The sequence below is a fragment of the Apteryx mantelli genome, chromosome 12 (genome assembly GCF_036417845.1).
Source record: "Apteryx mantelli isolate bAptMan1 chromosome 12, bAptMan1.hap1, whole genome shotgun sequence".
NCBI lineage: Eukaryota > Metazoa > Chordata > Aves > Apterygiformes > Apterygidae > Apteryx > Apteryx mantelli.
The window spans coordinates 14,596,724-14,616,571 of NC_089989.1; the positions used below are offsets into that span (position 1 = coordinate 14,596,724).

Consider the following 19,848-nt stretch of genomic DNA (forward strand, 5'->3'; position numbering starts at 1 on the left):
CCAGCATGTCGTGGGCGAGCACGGAGAGGCTTGAGCCAAGAGTCAGGAGAGGTTTGCATTTCTCACCAAAGCAGCCCTCAGTCCTGGGCACTGCATCAGATGTACCTGTGGCCGCATTCAGAGATTGCTCTGTTCATGTTAAGGTCTTGCCTTGCTGGATTTGGCTGCGCTTCTACTATGTGCTCCCCCATTTGCAGGCTGGACTTGAGCTGAGTCTTTTTGGTGATCTTTTCAACACAGAAAGCAGATTGTCTCCAATGCTGTGGGCTGTCATTTCCTGGCCGTCATGCACCCCCTCCTGTGCATGGAAACATCCCTCTGTGCATCAGGAGACTGCCCTGAGACAGGCAAGGAGTCAACTGCACATCCTCATGCAGCTGCTGTCTGTGACCTGACTTCTCAGCACAGCCTCGTCCCTCGACGGAATAACCTTTCTGTTGGAGAATGGCTCCAGAAGGCCCCGGAGGACATTTCAGTTTCATTAGTGCTCCAGCAATTAATATTTTAAAAGGCTGGCTGCCTGCAGCAGCTAGTGACAGCCTCTGTGCACGTACATGTGCCCCGAAATCTTTCTGCTGGTAGCTGAGCAGTTGGGAGGAATGCAGCTTGTTGCGATGCTGGGAGGCAGAAGGATGCTCCTCCAGGCCTGTGCAAGCGCACAAGGAGGCCCTGTAGCTCCACCAGTTGGTACAAACCTTTGAGCTTGCTGCATATCCATGAACAGAAAGGAGCTGACAACTCCTTCATAGGACCCAGGGCTTTTACCTGGCCTCTGCCCCAGCCAGGTTCCCTTTTCCTATCCTGAAGAGCAAAACTGATGCAAAGCTTCAGCTTTCCACCTGTGCTGTGTTAGCCCAGCCAGGCACTTCTACCTTGTCACCCATCTCAGGTACAAGGGCCCTTATGAGGTGTCCAGGCTTTGGCAGGTATTTTAGGGCAGAGAATGCATCAGGATTGCCTGGATGGAACCCACTGTCTGTCTGCAAGCCTAGCACAAGTCAGAGATCCCCGTGCTGCCCACAGCTCCATCGCCAACGGGCCTCCCGCCACTTCTGCCTAATGGCATCAGCAGGGTACTCCTGCTCTCCTCCATCTACCCTCAGCAACACTGGAAGGGCTGGAAGCCTTTGGGACACTGCCACCTTGAGAAAGCCCCACACCTGATGGCTTTGTCCTCCAGCTTCTCTGCCTGCTCCCTCCTGGGACCCACAGCATGTGTGCAGTGGCAATGACTCGCACTCCTCCCCCCTCTTTGCCCTCACACACCAAGGCAGAGGCTATTTTAGACTGCAAACTGCTGAGCAAAGAGTAACGGAGTAATTCTCAGAAGGCCTCTGCGTCGGGGGGAGTAGCCCCATTTTGCAGGTAGAGAAACTGAGGCATGAGCTGGTGAAGTCCCTCCTCACCTCTGCACTGGACATGCCCAGCAGCTGGGGAAGAGAGCAAGCCGAGAGTGCTCTGAAAGCCAGGCTGCGTAAGGGCTGGGTGCTGAGCGTCTCTGAATGGCCGTCTGCGGAGGGGCGGGCGACACGGGGAGTGCTTGGGCAGCCCTTGCTTTTCAGCCCGTCCCCAGGAGCCTCGCAGGCCCAGCAGAGTGGGCCCAGCGTAGCAGAGCTCCAGAGGGCACCTGACTGCTGCCCGGCCTCTTTTCTGCAGAGAATTTGGCTGCAATTCAGGAGAAAACTGCCCTGAGCAGAGTGCAGTTGGGAAATGGGCACTTCTGAGAGCTTCTAGCTTGGCCTGGTCTCAACGGATTTCTGCAAGGCCAGCAGCAGCCCCGAGGCCACTCTCCTGCCAAATTTCAAAGCCCTGCTGCAAACTACATGAGGACTGAAAGTGTTTTTCCAGCAGTTAATGGTGTTTCTCTGCTGGCACACATGAGGCCAGCCTGACACTTGGATCGCTGCCACTCCTGGTAATTATTCATAGAAAGTGCCCTTTCTGTTACTTCCATCCTATTTATTACGGTTTTATATAAACATGGCTTTCTCGGTGCATGAGGGACCATGTGCAAAAGAATCTACATTTCTGCAAAAACAGTGCACAGAAGGGGCACCCCAGCAGTGCTGGCAAAGCCCTGATTGCTGGCCATTCCCTGGGGAAAAGGTGACCTACTGGGAGCCCACATTCCCCAGCTGGAAACAGTACCCTGGTACCCCTGGACAGGCGGCGTTTTGGGGATGGCTCTGCTGGTCTGAGTTGGTCCAGCCCTGCCAGCCTCTGGGTGCTGCTCCACTGGGGGGGGGTTGACAGCATTCCATGCTCCTGCGCTGGTTCAGGGGTGCTCTGTCTCCCCTGGGGCTTGTAGCCTGGGCAAGGGGTGGCTCGGGGCTGGGGTGATGCCTGCCAGCACGAGGTGATGCTGGCTGTGAGCAGAGCTCCTTGGCACACAGAAGAACCCCCAGAAAGTCCCTGGGAGGATACATCCACATGCAGGGAGCCTCTGCTGGGGACAGCTGCTGAGGAGGAAGCACTCTCAAGCTGTTGTAGGTGTCCTGCATAGTCTCCCTGGTCTTTGGACTGGCTGGCGCGGATGTACCATGGATTGCTCCTGGAGTGAGGGCCCTCCTAGGCTTGGGTGCAAGGATCCGATCCCCCTTGGTGAAATCCATGCTGGGGTGAAAGGCAGTCCAGAGAGCAGGGGGTGCTGCCTGGCCCTCCCCAGCAGTGCACATGCCTTGGAGAAGCTCTGCCAGCACCTGTGATTAACGTGTCTTTGCTTTGTTTCCTAGATGGCCTCTTTGCAGTCGAGCCCGCTGACGCGCAAGGTGAAGCGCACGCTGCCCAGCCCACCACCTGAGGAGGCTCACCTGCCCCTGGCCAGCCAGGCTCATCCCCAGATGTACCTGTCAAGCCTGGCGCCAAAAGGCCTGGCCGGCCCTGCTGTGCAGGTCACCAAGGCCACCCTGCTCAAGGACATTGACCGTGACCTGAAGCTGGTGGAGCATGAGTCCACAAAGCTGCGCAAGAAGCAGGCCGAGCTGGATGAGGAGGAGAAAGAGATCGATGCCAAGCTGAAATACTTGGAGCTGGGAATTACGCAGCGGAAGGAATCCCTGCTGAAGGACAGGAACGTGAGGGACTACCCCTACCTGAGGTGCCTGGGGGAGAACAGGGACTACATGTCTGACAGTGAGCTCAACAATTTGCGCCTCTCCGGCTATGACAGCGGGAGCCTGCTGACACGGCCAAGCGCCACGCCAGCAAACCAGTACACTGACTTTGCTGGTGCACCATACACCTCTGCGTCCGCCTACGGTCCCTACCAGTACCCGGCAGGGCCACCCGCCCCACAGGGCGCTGCTGCCTTTCAGCAGGCACGCTTGCAGCCACCCCACTACCCCACAGTGAGCACCTCTCAGGACGGCTTCCAGGCTGCGCAGCTGCCTGCCTACGCCGCACCGAGCACTTTCCAGGCCCATGGCTTCGCCCCCAGTACCACCTACCAGCCGGACCTGGGTGTCCAGAGCCAGCAAGGTTTCCGGCCGCCCAATCACTACCAAACCCAGACCACCTACCCCAATGCCGCAGCCGGGCCGTCAGCTCAAAACACGCTCTTCCAAACCCAGGCAGATGTGCACGCCCTGCACCAGAAGCCGCGGCAAACCTCTCTTGCTGACTTGGAGCAAAAGATCCCCACCAATTACGAAATCATTGGTGGGCCCACAGTGGCCATCTCTTCTACGGCTCCCGAAGTCGCCTTCAGCACCACGACGGTGACCAGCAGCTATGACCAGTACAAGGCCCCTGAGGCCCGGCCGGCCGACAGAGCCAGTGTCACACAAAGCCCTTCAGCCAGCTACTCGTCAGAGTCCCTCTACACGAACCTGGAGCAGAGCATTCCCCGTAACTATGTGATGATCGATGACATTAGTGAGCTAACCAAAGACAGCCCAGCAGGGGACAGCCAGAAAGGGGAGCCACAGGGCCAGAGTGCTAATGGCCGCCACGGCAAGGAGAAGAGCGAGCTAGTGGATCCTGAGAGCTCCAGCAGACCCTGCTGCTACTCCAAAGCGGAGGAGGAGTCTGAGGAGGACATGTATGACCACCACGGCACTGACCATCGAGGGAAGAACAGCTACCACAGGGGCGCAGAGAGCAACGGCAGGATGCCAGGGAGCTCTGGGGGCTCATCCTACTACTACGGGGACAGTGACTATCGGCATTCCTCACGGGTGGACAAGCATGGGTCCGGCATGGCAATGCCGAAGCATTCTTCCAAAAACCTGGCTCCCGCTGTGGTCTCCTCAAAACGCAGCAAGCACAGGAAGCAGGGCATGGAGCAGAAGATCTCCAAGTTCTCTCCCATTGAAGAAGCCAAAGATGTGGAGTCAGACCTGGCCTCCTACACAGTGACAACATCAGTCAGCAGCAGTAACGTGGCCTCCCGGGCGAAGAAGATGCAGGATGAGATCACGTACGGCCTCAAGAAGAATGTGTATGAGCAGCAGAAGTACTATGGCGTGTCCAGCAGGGACTTGGTAGATGAGGAGGACCGTGTCTACTCTGCTGGAAGCAGGACCCGCTCATCTGGCTACAGTGTAGAAAAGTCATCCAGCCGTGATGTGAGCAGCCGGAGCAAGTCCTATGACAGGGAGAACGTGGAGCGGTCCCAAAAGGGCAGCTCCAAGCCTTCGTCCCTTAGCATGAGTCAGAGCCGCGGGAGGACTCCCGTTCGCACGCAGGCCTCGGAAGAGGAGAGCCCAGTCAGCCCCTTGGGAAAGTCCATGGGGGTGTCGCGCTCCTCTGGTGGCCCTGGCCCACAGTCCATGGGGGACCCCTGCTCCCAGTTCTGCTCCAGCCACTCGTTGCCTGATGTGCAAGAACACATCAAAGATGTGCCAAGGAATCACTCTTACAAGCATGAGGAAGGTTACATCATGGACGATTCCCATTGTGTTGTTTCAGACAGTGAAGGTAACAGCTACCTGTGGTGATCCACCCCAGAGCATGGTGATTCCCCGGGGCATGCTCATACGGTCATAAGCAAAGACACTCTCACAGCCTCAGTTTGCTTGACATGTGCCTTCCTCCCTTTTCCAGTCTTTGTCCTGGGTGTTTTGTGTTAGCAGGTCCTGTCCAGTGCTTGCTCGATGCCCTGCCGTATCCATGTCCCATCCTGTCTCTTGCTGGCGTGGGGTCTGGTCGTGCTGTGGCGGGGTGTCCTGTATGTGTGTGATAAGCTGCTTGCCTTCTTTTATTTCATTGCATGGCTTCAGCCTGGGCTGCATTCACGCCTCTGGAGAGAGAGATTGACTGTGATTTGTTTTTGGTTTCTGAAGCCTATCATTTGGGTCAGGAGGAGACAGACTGGTTTGATAAGCCAAGGGAAGCGCGGTCAGAGAGGGTAAAGCACTACGGTGGCCACTCTTCCTCACAGAAGAGACTCCCAGTTAAACACACCTACCACGATTATGACGAGCCTCCAGACGAAGACCTGTGGCAGCACGATGATTACCCCCAGCCACAGCACTCCTCCTCCCGAGAGCACCGGCACCACGGCGAGTATGGGCGGCATTCGTCCTCCTCCCGCCACACCAGCGACGAGCAGCCCCGGCGGTCAGCCAAGCAGCACCCCCGGGAGCAAGGCCGCCACGAGCCCCGTGGCCACGCACAGCCAGCCTCCCAGAAGAAGGCTCAGCAGCCCGAGCCCCGAGCGCAGGCAGCCTATGGCCCCAGCTCCTCTGAGTATCCCCAGCAATCCCGCCCGGCCGCTCACCACCATGGTGCCGAGACCCAGAAATCGCAAAAGCCCTCACAGCCGCACGGGCCGCCGTCCCAAGGGCAAAAAGCAGAGCCTCACCTGCAGCAGCCTCAAGCACGGCAGCAGCAGGGAGTACAGCAGCAGGCCCGGCAGCAGCCACCATCAGCCCGGCCGGCTGCCCAGCAGCCAGCAGGGCCATTACAGCCAGAGGCGAAGGACAGGATGCAGGGACCTCCTTCTTCCCGGCCACCGCAGCAGCAGCCCAGCCCAGCCCAGGCTCCAGGGAAGCCCCCAGCCACGCTTCATGCACAGCCAGGCGGTCACCAAGCAACGCCGGTAAGTACGGGCTCTGCCGGGCTTGACTGCCTCCCTTCTTTCTCCAAGGCTGCTCTTAGGACCATCCTAGCTCACCAGCAGTGCAGGGCAGGGGATGGGGTTGGATGGGAGGGATAGAGCCTGCCCAAGTTTTGTGCATTTGTGCCATGGCACGGGCCAGGGCTGGTGTTTCCCAGCTCCATTCTTCAGCAAAGCCTGAAGAAGACACTGGGACAGGGAATGAAGTGAGGGGTGGCAGGAGAAAGGTTTGGGGTGGGAGCCGTGGGGACTGCAAGAGCAAGTTATATCCCACGTGTGTGCTCCAGCTTGCTGGAGTGCCCACAGCTGCCACAAGCAGCTGGATGCACCCCAGAGAAGAGCTGGGAAGATGATATGGCCATGCCCTGCCTTGCTTGCTGGCTTGGGGCCAGTTTCCCCAGAGTGTTTTGGGGAGGAGAGGTTTCCTCAGGGAGCAAGGCACGGGCATCATCATGGCGAGCACCATGTCACCTGCCACACCGCCACCCTGGAGGATGCTGTGCTGCTCTCCCCGTGGCCACATCCCCCTGCTCATTGGGAGAGAAAGGCCAAGAGACCCTGAAAGGCATTTTCTGTGTTTCAGCTGAAAGCAGAGCAGATGGACACGTCCAAGCCCACAGCGAAAGTGCCACAGCAGCAGGGGAGAACGCCGGTGGCTCAGCCTCTGGGAGCAGCAGTAGGTCAGTCTGCCCAGCGGCATGGGGGCCAGGCCACCCCAGCTGGGGCTGGAGCCCGATTGCAGGCTCTTGCCACCTGGGAGCAGAGCTAGGGCCAAGCCAGGGGGCCCTGTCTCTCTGAGCTCCCCAAGGTCGCCTGCCACAGCCCCCCCGAGGTGCCACCCTGGCACCAATCGTGTCCCCTGCTCAGTGCCACCCTGTGACCTGCCAAGCTCCCCGCTCAGGTGGTGTTTTATGGGGACCTGCCCGGACTCCTGCTCGCTGGCCCAGGGCAAACAGCCCATCCTGGGACCTGGCAGCCCCTGGCCCCTGGCATGAGGATCTGCTTTCCAGGCTCACCTGAGCAGACAGCTTTCCTCAGCCATCCAGGCCCTTCCTCTGCTAATGGCATGTTCGTTTGTCCCCCAGCAGACAGCAAGGTTGGTCAGAAGGCAGCTGGGCCTCGTCCTCCTGCTGGCACGGCAGCTGGGCAGCCTGGGGTGGAAGGAGAAAGCGTTTTCTCCAAAATCCTGCCAGGAGGGGCAGCAGAACAAGCAGGCAAACTGACTGAAGGTAAGGATTGCTCCCTGGGGCTGGAGACAGGGAGCTGTGGCATGCCGCTCTTCCACCACAGGAGGAGCCTGCTCGGAGCCAAAGGGATGAGCTGCTCCCACGGTTTGGGGGGGGGGGGGGGGCGAAGGCATGCTGGAATGTCCCCCACCACCCAGCTGGGGACATGGGGTGACAAGGGGACTGCAGCCCTCCGGGTACAGGAGGGCATGCCCCCCGCAGGGCATGGCCGCATCTCCCAGGGCTGTGCCTTGCAGTCCGGCCAGGCTCTCTCCGAGCGTGCTTTGGACCTTTGGAAACTCCAGTCTCATCCGCACATGGAGACTGGCCCACTGCGGGGCCATGCAAGTGGCAAAATCACTCCAGCTCCGAGCGGGGTGCCACAAAAACTAATGTGACAATGAGAGGAATAATTAGCCTTCTGGTAACGAGCGGGATGGGAGCAGTGGGATCTGTCAGGGAGGTTGGCCAGGTAATCCTGCGGGGCACAGGAGTCGGGGCAGAGATGAGATATGGCTCCTTCCCCCGGCTCCCAGTCGGCCCTGAATGCCTGCAGCAGAAGGGATATGCGCAGGCAAGGGCTGCTGCCTGCAGCATGGTGACTGCCTGAGCTATAGCACCCGCAGATCCTCCCTGGCCTGCCTGGCACGCCGCTCTCTAATGGGGACCGTCACCTGTGCGTCAGGTGGGAAGGGGACCTGCGTGGCAGCCCCTGCTCCAGGGTCTGCTGGGGACCGGTGGGCTCTTGCTGGGACAGACATGGCCGGGACAGGCAGAGAGTCGGTGCCGATGTAGGGGGGGTTGCCCAGGCAGTGGGTAGCCGGATGGCCAGGGAGAGAGAGCGGGATGTGGCGGGCTCCGGCAGGAGCGCTCACACCTCTTGTGGCTTCTCTCTGCAGCGGTGTCGGCTTTCGGCAAGAAATTCACTTCGTTCTGGTGAGAGAACGGCACAAGGTGAGTTGCCTGTCCTGCAGCAGCCCCGCTACCCCCTCCCAGCCCTCTTGCTCCACTGCGAGACACCACGAGCATCCCTGGCAGCGGGGCAGCGGGCACCGGCGTCTCCTTGGGTGGGTGGTGGTAGGGATGCCCCGATTCTTTCTCCCTGCCCTGGCTTTGCCCTAACAGCTCCTCCTGCTGCTTCCCACCACAGGAGTTTGGGAAGCGAGTGGAGATCTAGTCATTGCAAGTGGAAAAACCTATGAAGAACCCAGTGAATTCAGCATGCAGCGCTGGACTCTGAGTATAACAGTGAGTGTCCCAGGGCAGAGGTTGGCCTGCTGGTTTCCCTCACACCCCGCCAGCCCCCCAAGGGCACCCGCAACATCCCTCTCCCTGCGAGGTGCATGCTGAGCTCTGCCAGTGTCCCTTGTGCCTGACGTCTCCTGTGCCCGGCCCGCCATGCCATCAGCTCTCTCCCACCTCGCTGTTGTCAGGATGACGGGAGGAGGCATTCGCTGGGACCTCAAGAGCCCAGCTCATCTCACGGTGGAGCGCAGGCTGCAGGGAAGGGCCAGAGGGACCTGCCTTGCATGCAGGGGGGTTTGGGCGCATTTGGGACAGCAGCCCAGCAGGGTCTGTGGGACAGTAGCTGATTCAGGGCGGCACATGCAATGCCACAAGGGGCTGAGGGTAGCAGAAAGGCTGGACAGGTTTGGAGCTGGGGGCGATGAGCAGGGAACTGGTGCTGCACAGCCCAGGAGATGGCAGTGCCCTGGCGCTAGGTGCAGAAGGAGAGAGAAGGAAGGTGACAGAAGCACCCTGCTGCCGAGTAGGACCAGAAAAGCCCTGGCAGCCTCGTGGGACACTGCAGCCCGTTCCCCTTCATACTGGGGCGCTTGTCCTCGTGCCTGGTCGCCTGTTCTTGTCGCAAAATGCCTGCGCATGTCGGCGCAGAGCCAGTGAGCGGGGGCACTTGGCCCCATTTCCTCAGTCTCTGCAGCACTGTGTAGGCTGATCCTGCTCCGGACACTTCTGCAGACACCAGCTTTGCCGGGATAGTTTGGGCGGCTCGAGCCGTTTCCTAGTGCTCACGAGTTCTGGTCTGGGAGCTTGTCCAGCCGCGTAGGTGGAGGCAGCTGCTCCTCCGGCAACGTCTCCTGGGCTGTTGCCACTAGTTCGCTCCTGTTTGCTTTTTACAAGAGGGGATGTGTTCCCTGCAAGCCTCTCAAGGAAGACAACAGGACATGCCGGGGGGACAGTAACTTGGGGGCAGAGGAGCCGGGGATGGCAGGCACCACATGCACTTGCTGCCCTTTGGCATCACTGCAGGGCAGCAGGGCACCAGGTCGCCCTTCTCAATCAGGGCATCATTGCACAGGGCGCAAACGGAACTCCGACTAATGCCTCTCTCTCTGTCTCTCGCAAGCTTTTGAAAGCAGGGCAATCCCCTGGATGCTGGATCTCATGGAGCAAACAGTGGCTGAACCAGGGGCCTGGCAGATGACCCAGAGCACACGCCCTCCACGCCTGGCAAGCAGAGCCTGTGCAGCGGCTCCGGCGCAGCGTGGAGCGAGCCGTAGGAACGGTTGGGCAGACGCGCTTTCCACCTCCAAGGCTGCCCACAAAGGGACGGGCCTGATCCAGACCATCATGTCACGTAGGTGGGGCTTGACCCTGCCCCGGGCCCCCATATGCCGAGGGGCTGAGTTGGAAACCGTGGCCCTTTCTCAAGATTATACGCAGAGTTGCTCCCTCTGAATCTGAAATCTAGCGTCTTCATAGGTTTTTCCCTCTCTGAGCCATGTGTAAGTTGAGGGCTGGGAGCTGCAGGCTCCGTTTCTCCTTCACATTCCAGTTTGTCCCACCGGTCCCTCGCGTGCACGGGGCCCTTCCCCGTGCCACCCCTGCACTGGAAACCGCTCCGACCCCGAGCTGGGGATTAGGAGAACTTCAGTTAGGACCTAACACTGTTTCATTACTGAAATAAGAGGCCATAGGACTCTGAAAGGCAGCACATAAGCGGGCTGGCCTTTCCCAAAGCAAACGCCGGCCAGGCACGTGTCTCAGCACGCAAAGCCAACCTGAAGCCATTCTAAAGCATTCAAACGGCAGTGCTTTCCATTGTACCGGCACACAGTGCTCCATGCCGCCTGGGGATCCTTTTTCTTTAAAGAACAGCCTTAATCATCCCACTTTGATTTCTGTGTATACCTCATCCGCACCGGGAGGGGTCGTGGGGCTTCGTTGTTGGGGGGGTTTTCCTTTTCCGTTTTCTTTGGTTTCTTTGGGTTTCGTGGTTTTGGTTTTGGTTTTTTTTTTTTTAACTTTATACCAAATCCTCTTTCCTCTTTGCTTTGTACGATGAGTTAACACATGGGCTGTTGTCTGTAGAAGCAATAGAGTGCAGAAGGCTATAAAAGAGCACAATCCATGGAACAAGATCAGGAGAGCTTTGCCTCTGCCAATATCCTTCCTATTACTGTGCAATTCAAGTCCTTCTTAAGCCATTACGCGTGGGCATGCTCAGAACGATGGAGAAGCGACTCAGAGCAAAAGCTCGCTTACCCCACCAGGAGGAGGTTTCTCAGCCCGTGGCCTGGGATCCCAGAAGGAAACCAAACGAGACAGCTCGTTTCACTGTAAAGAACTCAGCCAGTGTACAGACGCTCCGGTTCTCATTTGTGCGTGTCGTCAGCTTCCTGCCAGTCTCTCTCTCACGCTGAGCATGTTCCAACAGCAGTTCGTTGGTGTGACCCACCCCCGCGGGTAGCAGCGACCGATTCTCATGTCTAATGTTCTATGCAATGAAATACACAACTTAAGAACAAGACCTGTTAATAGTTAATAAGTTCAATGTTATGTATAAGGGTTTAATTGCAAACGTGCTGCTGAGCAACTGGATAACTACTCTATCAACCACCTGTGCATATGAAGTTTAAGTTAGTGGCATGTTCGACCCACGGAGGGCCACTTTGCCAAAGGGTAGCCATATAGCCCGTGACTGTCTGTCCTGTCGTAGAGCATGGCTTGCTACTTCTCTGCACGGTTTCATCTACGTTTAAATGCTTGCCGTTCTTTGCCTGGAGTTTTCTTTTTCTTTTCCATCAGTTCATCACCTGTATTGAATGCTCTTAGCAGATTTATGCACTTGTTATTGAGGATTGGTGGTCACAATATGAAATGCAACCAGCCCTGGCCCTGTGGCCACTTGCTCCCTGCCCCATGCCCCGGCCCTGCGTGAGGCTGGAGGGAGAGGCCCAGTGGCTAGTGCAGGGGCTGCGGGACAGGGTGACCTCGGGGGTGATGCCCAGCTCTCCCCAGGGTGCCCCCCACCCAGGACAGGTCTCTTTTGGGGTCTGCCGGCCTGCCGCAAGGCTCTGCCGGCGAGGCAGCCGCCACGGCCCTGCTCGCAATCTCCCCAGCCTGCCCGGCGCCAGCTGCCCTGCCAATGACAAGTGCATAGCCCGAGGATGCTTCTCCCGGGCTCCAGGTCTGCCCTGCTCCCTGCCGGGGGTCTCAGTCACAGCACCTGCCGCTCCTAGCGCTGTAAATACTTGTATAGTGTGTAAATCGCACGTGGGACCGAGAACACCCCCCTGCCAGGGCCCATCTCACTGCCTAGCACATCCGCCAACTCGCCTCCGTGCGGGACAGGAGCGGGTGCCCGCGGCCCCACCGCCGGCCTCTGGCGCAAAGCCTCCCGGCATCCTCCGAGTTGTGGCTGTCTGCTACCCATCGCCCCCTCCGGCGCGCTGTGTCTGGGTGTTCGCTTGGGTCCGGGGGGGGACTGTATGTATAAAACACAAACCACCGAGCAAAGCTCAGCCCAAGAAGAAGTTTACAGTGGTAAGTGCAATGCCGGGTGCCCTCCCTCTGAACATTGTGACGGTGTGCGTGTCTGCTGTGCTCTGTGAGATCTGTAGTAATCCGTGTACCGCCGCTGTATCGTGACTCCGTACAAGAAGTTGCCCCTACCAGGTATTTCTGTGGGAACAGAATAAAAGGACTTGATATAAATCACAGACTGTCTTAGCTTCATGCCTGCCTTGCAGCAAGCTCAGAGCATCAGAAAGGGGTTTCCCGGCTGCCCCTCAGCACCATGCGGAAGGACTGGCATGGGGGCTGAGGTCCCCGCGCTGGAGATGGGCAAGGAGTGGCCACGCTGGGCTAGTGGGGGCTAGCAGAGGGATGGGACCTACCGGCAAGGAGTTACTGTGCCCCGGGGCAGCAGGGCGCTGGGACCCCTGCCATGGCACATCTGGCCGGTCTTGCAAAGCAGCCAGTGGGCTCTCGCTCTCACCCCACTGCCTCTGTACCCTGCTGTCTAGGGGCCACAGTTGCTGGCCCAGGCTCCACGTGCCAGGATCCCCAGCCAAGCGCATGCCACGCAGTGGGGCAAAGCCCTGGCCACCCCAGGCCGGCTGGCCAGGGAGATGTGGGAACGTGTCTGAGACCTGTATCGTGGACCCATCACCCCTTTCCATAGGGCCAGACTAGTACAAAGGCCTTGGGGATTCAAGCACCTGAGCAAATGAACAGTACTGTTGGAGCTAATGTTAATCCTTTAATTACAGAGCTAACTCACAGTTTGGCAGATGGCAGGCCATACAGTCCCCATAAGCATTAGTACCAGGAATATATCACCAGCCCTCCCGAAACAGGCACATCCCCAAGTCTGGCCCTGTGCACGCTGGGAGAGGAATCGTGCAACTTTCCAGCTGAAGGGCTTCAGAGCAGCTCCCGCAAATCTGGCTGCACGACGCAGCTCGTGCTCAGCCATGGTCCTCCCTCCCGCTGGGAGCTCCCCCGCTGTGGAAGGGCAGGGAGCTCCTGGCACCGCCATGCCGGGGGGCTGGAGGCCACCACGGCTCCCAGGCTGGGCCAAAGCCTCACAATGGGTCCGTGTGCCAGAGGGCGAGGGAGCCAAGCCGTGCCTGGGTGCCGCGGCACTCACAGCGGTTGTGAGGAGGCTGGCGGTGCCGTGCAGAGCCTTGTCGCTGCAAGAGGCCGTGCGGGGCCAACGGCCCAGCTCCCAGGGCCTCCTCCAGCTCCAATGTGATGCACAGACCGAAACTTCGAGGGGGTGGGGGGGACTTGGGGACAGCTCCATCCCTCTGAGACCAGCCCAGCTGGGTTTGTCTCACTGCTATTTTTCTCTGCTGCACTTTACACCCTGTGTAAAAGTTAATGATCAGCGGCTCACTCTTTGCTCTTGGTCCGTAAAACCCTCCATTACCACAGGAAAAACAGCTCCCAGGCCTGAAGCAACCCAACCACTGCACGCCGGGACGGAGCCTGCGCTCTCCTGGTCCCCTGCACCCTGCACAGACCTGGCGGGGCGCCAGCCCCCGAGTCAGGGCAGCGAAAGGCCATTTTGTGCCTGGCTCAGCGCTCTCTTGGAAGGGGAGTGGTGCCCCCAGGCCACATCGGCCCCAGGCCACGCGCCGCAGGGCTGTGCCCCCATCCCTGCCACCACCGCCTGGGCGCTGGCGTACGGAGAGGCCTGGGCCCGGCAGTGCAGCCGCGGCTCGGCCCCCACAGCGCCTGGCGCAGGCCCAGCGCCGAGCGGCGGCGCCCGCCCGCCACTGGGCGCCGTATGGCAGCCTCGGCGCCTGGCACGGCCTCGCCGGCCCACGCGGATGCGCTCCCGCGCAGCGCCCGCACAGCCATCTGCCCGCTGCGGGTGGCCTCCGCGAAGGCCCCGCACACCGAGCCGGGCCTTGCGGTGGGACGTGCTGTTGGGGCGCTCTGGGCCGCGGGTGCCCTCGCACCCGAGGCCCCTCGCACCACGGGGGTCATCGCACCGCGCCCCAGGCGGCGCCCTCACGGGTGGGTCTCCTCCCGCCCCGCCCAGCCCGGCGGCGCCGCCGAGCTCCCCGCAGCGGCGCCGCCCGCGACCACCAGGGGACGCCGCAGCGCCCCGCCGCCGCGCCCACCAGGGGACGCCGCAGCCAATGGGAGGTGTCGCGCGGCTCCCACCCCGCCCCCTGCCCGGAAGTGCCGGTGCCGGCCCCGCCCCCGCCGCACCGCCGCGACATGGAGCCGCCGGTGAGGGGCTGTGGGGGGGAGGGGGGCCGTGACGTCACTGCCCCGGGACCCCGCCCCTGGCGCTGCCCCCCCACCCCGTGTTCGCCGCCCCGGTAACTGCGGCGCTGCGACCCCCCCGGGCACTTCCCTCTCCCCGGCAGCTCGGTAGCTGCCCCCCAGGCACTGCTGCCCTGGTAGCACCTTCCCGGTAAATGCCTCTGCCCAATACCCGGGAGCCCCCAGTACCTCGGTAATTGCCCCCCCTCGAGCACTGCCCCCCGGTCCCCTCGTAATTGCCCCCCTCCATACCTTGCTAAGTGCCCCCCGGGGCACCGACCCCTCCCCAATACCAGTACTTGCTCCCAGGTTCCCCCGTAACTGCCCCCCCGCTACCCTGGGAACTGCCCCCACGTACTCCAGGAACTGCCCCCCCCACTACCCTGGGAGCCCCCCCACGTGCTCCAGGAACTGCCCCCCGCTGCCCTGGTAATTGCCCCCCCACGTACTCCAGGAACTGCCCCCCCAGACCTGCCCCTCCCTGTGTGCCCCAGTTCCCCAGTAACTGCCCCCCGGCACTGCCCCCTCCAGCCTTGCGCCCCCTCGGCGTCCGCCCCAGGCGGGGGCCGTGCTGGCGCCCCCGGGGCTCGCCCCCCGCTGCGGCCCAGCCTCTCAGTCCCGCAGGTGCTGTCGAGCGCGGAGGAGATCGCAGCGCTGTACCGGGAGCTGAGCCAGCACCCCACGCTCAGCGCCGCCTGCATCGGCCCCGACGTCACCACCCAGTACGGGGGCAAATACTGCAGCCTCTACACCGGTACGAGGCCCCGAGTGGGGGGCACGCCGTGGCTGCGGGGCGGGCTCCCTGCCTGGGGGCCCAACAGGGGCACGTGCCCGTCGGGGGCGCACACCGCGGTCTCGTCAGGGCCTCCTCAGTCCCCGCTCCGCTTCCCAGAGAGGGGACGCCCGGGCGGGCGGGAGTGCTCACCTCGCCCTCCTTGCAGAATGGTCTCAGCGGGACCTGGAGCGAGCGGAGAACGTCAAGTTCTGCCGCCAGTACCTCGTCTTCCACGACGGCCAGTCCATCGTGTACTCGGGGCCTGCGGGGACCTGCTCTGAGATCAAGGATGAGTGAGTCTCTGCGCTGCCCACCTGGGGAGTCACACGGCGGCCCCACCTCCCTCCGCTGCATCCCCAGGGAGCTGGGACCGGCGTCCCCATGTCCCTGCCTCCGCCGTGCCCGTGGCGCGTGGCTAACGGGGCGGTTTCCCCCGCAGGCTGCTGAGCAGGGAGTCCCCCAGCGGCACGCTGAAGGCTGTCCTGCGCAAGGCCCAAAGCAAGGACAAGGAGAAGCAGTTTCTGGAGGTGAGGACGAGGGCCGGGGCAGGGCCGGAGGCGAGCCCTGGGCTGTGTAGGAGAAGGGGCAGGGTGCCGGCTCCAGCCCCAGCTGCTCCACAGTCCAGTTTGCGGCTGCCTGTGCCTGGCGTCTCTGCCCCCAGGTCTGGGATCAGAACCGCAAGGTGAAGAGCATCGATTTGACGGCTCTGGACAAGCATGGCAGTGTCTACGATGATGGTGAGGAGTGGACAGGGAAGGGCCAGCAGCCCCGGGGGGTCCCAGCAGACAGGCCGGTTCATGCCTGACCCCATCTCTCCAGATCAGTTTGGCTGCCTGGCCTGGTCCCACTCAGAGACTCACCTGCTCTATGTGGCCGAGAAGAAGCGGCCCAAGGCCGAGTCCTTCTTTCAGAGCAAAGCGCCCGAGCTGGGTGACTCCGCTGAAGAGGACCTGGGGCATTCCAAGAAGCAGGATGCACCCGTCAAGGTGGGGAGGCCAGGGTGATGATGTCCCTCCTGCCCTGGGCCAGCTCAGTCACTGCTCGCCAGCTCTGGGCTGGCTCTGAAGCCCTGCGGGTGCCCATGGCACTGACAGGGTCTGCATTGCAGGGTGAGCAGTTCGTGTACCACGAGGACTGGGGAGAGACACTGAGCACCCGCAGCGTGCCCGTCCTCTGCGTGCTGGACATTGAGGGGAGCAGTATCTCCGTGCTGGAGGGCGTCCCGGAGCACGTCTCCCCTGGGCAGGTCAGCACGGGGAGGGGAGCCAACGTCTCATCTCACTTTGCCCTGGTGAAACGGTGGGGCTGGGTCTCTCCATTGTCCCGGAGAAGAGAGATGATGGGAAAGAGAGGCTGGCCCTGGTTCCGGGCTGGACAGAGGGCACCCAAGCCCTAGAGCAGGGTATGAGCTGCTCTCCTGCTCTGCCCACAGGCCTTCTGGTCCCCCAGTGACACTGGTGTGGTGTTCGTGGGCTGGTGGCACGAGCCTTTCCGCCTGGGCCTGCGGCACTGCACCAACCGCCGGTGAGTCTCGCGGTGAGCCTGGCTTGGTGAGGGCTGCCCCAACCCCCCAGCAGGGGCTGCCCGGACCCCCTGCCACCCCGCTCCTGCAGTGACAGCCCAACTCTCCCCTCGCAGGTCTGCACTGTTCTACGTGGACCTCACGGGTGGGAGATGTGGTGAGTTGTTCACCCCTGCATCCCCCCAGTGCCCAAGCCCCTTGCACCCCCTCACCGCCCCCTCATGCCCTTGCAGAGCTGCTCTCTGAAGACACCAAGGCCACGTGGTCCCCGCGGCTCAGCCCCGACCAGTGCCGCATCGCCTACCTGGAGAACAGTGCCCTAGGCCCCCACCAGCAGTGCAGCCGGCTTCGCATGGTGAGCAGCGCCCATAGGGTGCCAGGGCTCTGTCCCCAAGCCAGACATTGTGGGGTGACATTGTGGAGCTGGCAGTGCACCCATGCCAGCGTGGGGACTGGCAGGTGGGAGGTGGGTCCACCTTCCACAGGCTGGAGCAGAGGCAGCTGGGCTAAGACCCAGCAGAACTCGTCACAGCCCTGCCATCCTGTGTCTCCCGCAGTACGACTGGTACACCAAGCGCACCTGCACCGTGCTCGAGGCTGTGCCCCGGCAGACGTGGGGTGAGTAGAGCCAGAGCAGGGCAGTCACAGTGGCCAGCAGGCCAGGTGGAGGGGTGGTGGGTGCTGAGCCCTGCTGCTCTCGTTACAGGTGCTTTCCCAGGCATCTACTGCAGCGCTCTGCCGGGGCTGTGCTGGGCAGCCGACAGCCAGAGGCTCGTGTTGGACACAGCCCAGCGCAGCCAGCAGGTAAGAGCCGCGGTGCCCAGTCTGCTGCCCACCACAGTGTGGTGGGAGCCAGGTGTGCACAGGGTGGCACGAAGGGGTGCCATGCCTGGTGCCGGGCTGATTCAGGGCTCTGCTGGACTCTGCCCTCGTGCTCCTAGGACCTCTTTGTGGTGGACACGCTGACAGGCACCGTGACCTCGCTGACGGCTGGTGAGTGCCACCTACCCGACAGGCTGGCAGGGCCCTGGCAGTGCCAGGGTTTTGGGGGGACAACCTCCTGCACACGGCCTGCAGGCCCTGACCCCTCTCCTCCCCAGATGGTCCCCAGGGGAGCTGGTCTCTCCTCACCATCGACCGGGACCTCCTGGTGGCCAGGTTCTCCACCCCTAGCTGCCCCCCCAAGCTGGTAAGGTGACGTCCCCATCCCCAACACCCACCACTGGCCCCTCTTGGCCCTGGCACTGACGTGGTTCCCCATGCAGAAAGTGGCTCTCTTGCCCGGCGCGGGCCGGGAGGCCCACGTGCAGTGGGTCTGCCTGCAGGATGTGTCCCCAGTGCCTGGCATCACCTGGGCCGTGCGCACCCTGCAGCCTCTGCCGGAGCAGGACAACCTGCAGTACAGTGAGTGTCCGAGCGGGACGGGGAAGCGGGGGCCTGGGCTTGACTGGCCCACCAGGGCCTGAGTGCTTTCACTGCCTCCACAGGGGGCCTGGATTTTGATGCCATCCTGCTGCGGCCAAGTGAGGGCCCCGCAGCCCAGAAACCCCCACTGGTCGTGATGCCCCACGGTGAGATTTTGCACACTTCCAGCCCCCCAGCCCCTCCCCAGCCAGACAGCTTCACCCCTTTTGCCTTTGCCTTGTAGGGGGTCCCCACTCTGTCTTTGCAGCCGGGTGGATGCTGTACCCAGCCGCGCTCTGCTGCGTGGGCTTCGCTGTGCTCCTGGGTGAGTCTGGTGCTGAGGGAGATGGGGCTGTTGGGCTCCGAGATACCCCAATACGGAGCCCATGGGAGCCCTGCTCCCTTCCTGCAGGCCTGGGTCTGTGGGCACCCTGTTGGCAGGTGGGGAGGGTGGGTGCTGCCTGGCAGGGACAGTTCTGTCTGCCGGGTGGCACAGGCAGCCTTGCGGTGCCTGTGGCAGGTCTGGGGTGGGGGGAGCAAGGGGTGTGACGCTGTCTCTCCCAGTGAATTACCGCGGCTCGCTGGGCTTCGGCCAGGACAGTGTGGCCTCCCTGCCAGGCAACGTGGGCACTCAAGACGTGCAGGATGTGCAGGTATGGCCCTGGCACACGATCCCTTCCCCTGGAGGCCCCGTACCAGGCAGTGGGGCCACCTGCTCCCCTCATGGGCTCCCATGTCTGACCTGTCAGCCCATGAGTGCTCTGCACAGTGTGGGAGACCCAGGCCATCTCCGTGTGTGTGATCACGTCCCTGCCTCAGCGGGTGTCCTGTGTGGTTGCAGCTCTGCGTGGAGCGGGTGCTGCAGGAGGAGAGGCTGGACTCTGCCCGAGTGGCGCTGGTGGGTGGCTCACATGGTGGCTTCTTGGCGTGCCACCTCATTGGGCAGTTCCCCGACACCTACCAGGCCTGCGTGGTCCGCAACCCCGTGGTGAACATCGCCTCCATGGTCACCGCCACCGACATCCCCGACTGGTGAGTACCGCAGCCCCCAACCCCACAGACAGCCCCCAGCCCGGCGCACAGCCCCTGGCCCGGCATGGCTCTCGCCCCACAGGTGCCTGACAGAGACAGGGCTGCCCTACGCGCCTGATGCCCTGCCAGACCCAGCCCAGTGGACAGAGATGCTGCGCAAGTCACCCATGTGCTATGTCGACCGGGTACATGCCATCGCAGTCCCTGTCCTGTCCCTGCAGCCAGCGGCTCATGGGCGCTGGGCCTGAGGCCGTGTCACTCTCCTGCAGGTCCGCGTGCCTGTGCTGCTGATGCTGGGGGAAGATGACCGGCGCGTGCCCCCCAGGCAGGGGCTGGAGTACTACCGTGCCCTCAAGGCCCGGGGCGTCCCCACGCGGTGAGTGCGGTGGGTGGTTTCCCAGGGGCTGTATGCGGGCACGGCACTGACCCCTCTCTCCTCCCTCTCAGGCTGCTCTGGTACCCAGACAACAACCACGCTCTGGCCGGAGTCGAGGCCAAAGCTGACGGTTTCATGAACATGGCGCTGTGGCTGCTCAAACACCTGCGGTGCTGAGGGCACTTCAGTCCCTCAGAGCTGCAACCCCCCCCCCAATAAACGGTTTTGCTCGGCCAGCGCAGGTGTCATCACTGATGGTGGTGTCGTCGCTGATGGTGGTGTTGCCTCTGCTCCCGGCTCCCTGGGGGCTTGTGGCTGCAGGATGGGCAGTGCCCAGACCCCTTTCCCCAGACAGGTCCCCATGGGCTGCAGCAGGGCCACGCCTGGCCAAAGCGAGCCCTGAGCGGCGCAGGGCTGGGTCAGCCCCCGCTC

General features: G+C 62.0%; 2 protein-coding genes across 2 annotated transcripts in view; both read left to right on the forward strand.

Annotated features, from left to right (window-relative positions):
• Positions 1-12,245, forward strand: part of BSN (bassoon presynaptic cytomatrix protein) — a 161,285-nt gene extending 149,040 nt beyond the window's left edge. The window contains exons 7-13 of the mRNA XM_067303289.1: positions 2,733-4,917; positions 5,283-6,040; positions 6,642-6,738; positions 7,147-7,287; positions 8,184-8,238; positions 8,435-8,532; positions 9,650-12,245. Coding sequence (XP_067159390.1) covers positions 2,733-4,917; positions 5,283-6,040; positions 6,642-6,738; positions 7,147-7,287; positions 8,184-8,224 — 3,222 coding nt within the window. The 3' untranslated portion in view covers positions 8,225-8,238; positions 8,435-8,532; positions 9,650-12,245. The remainder of the gene's footprint in view (positions 1-2,732; positions 4,918-5,282; positions 6,041-6,641; positions 6,739-7,146; positions 7,288-8,183; positions 8,239-8,434; positions 8,533-9,649) is intronic.
• Positions 12,246-14,226: 1,981 nt separating this feature from the next.
• Positions 14,227-19,652, forward strand: LOC106492157 (acylamino-acid-releasing enzyme-like). The gene is made up of 22 exons (XM_067303290.1): positions 14,227-14,271; positions 14,932-15,061; positions 15,249-15,375; positions 15,522-15,609; positions 15,744-15,819; positions 15,902-16,068; positions 16,191-16,328; positions 16,515-16,606; positions 16,721-16,761; positions 16,838-16,959; positions 17,162-17,222; positions 17,311-17,408; positions 17,546-17,597; positions 17,705-17,793; positions 17,870-18,008; positions 18,092-18,175; positions 18,253-18,333; positions 18,573-18,661; positions 18,850-19,040; positions 19,123-19,225; positions 19,310-19,416; positions 19,488-19,652. The coding sequence occupies exons 1-22, from the start codon at positions 14,260-14,262 to the stop codon at positions 19,591-19,593; spliced, it is 2,193 nt and encodes a 730-aa protein (XP_067159391.1). The 5' UTR covers positions 14,227-14,259; the 3' UTR covers positions 19,594-19,652.
• Positions 19,653-19,848: the final 196 nt, after the last annotated feature.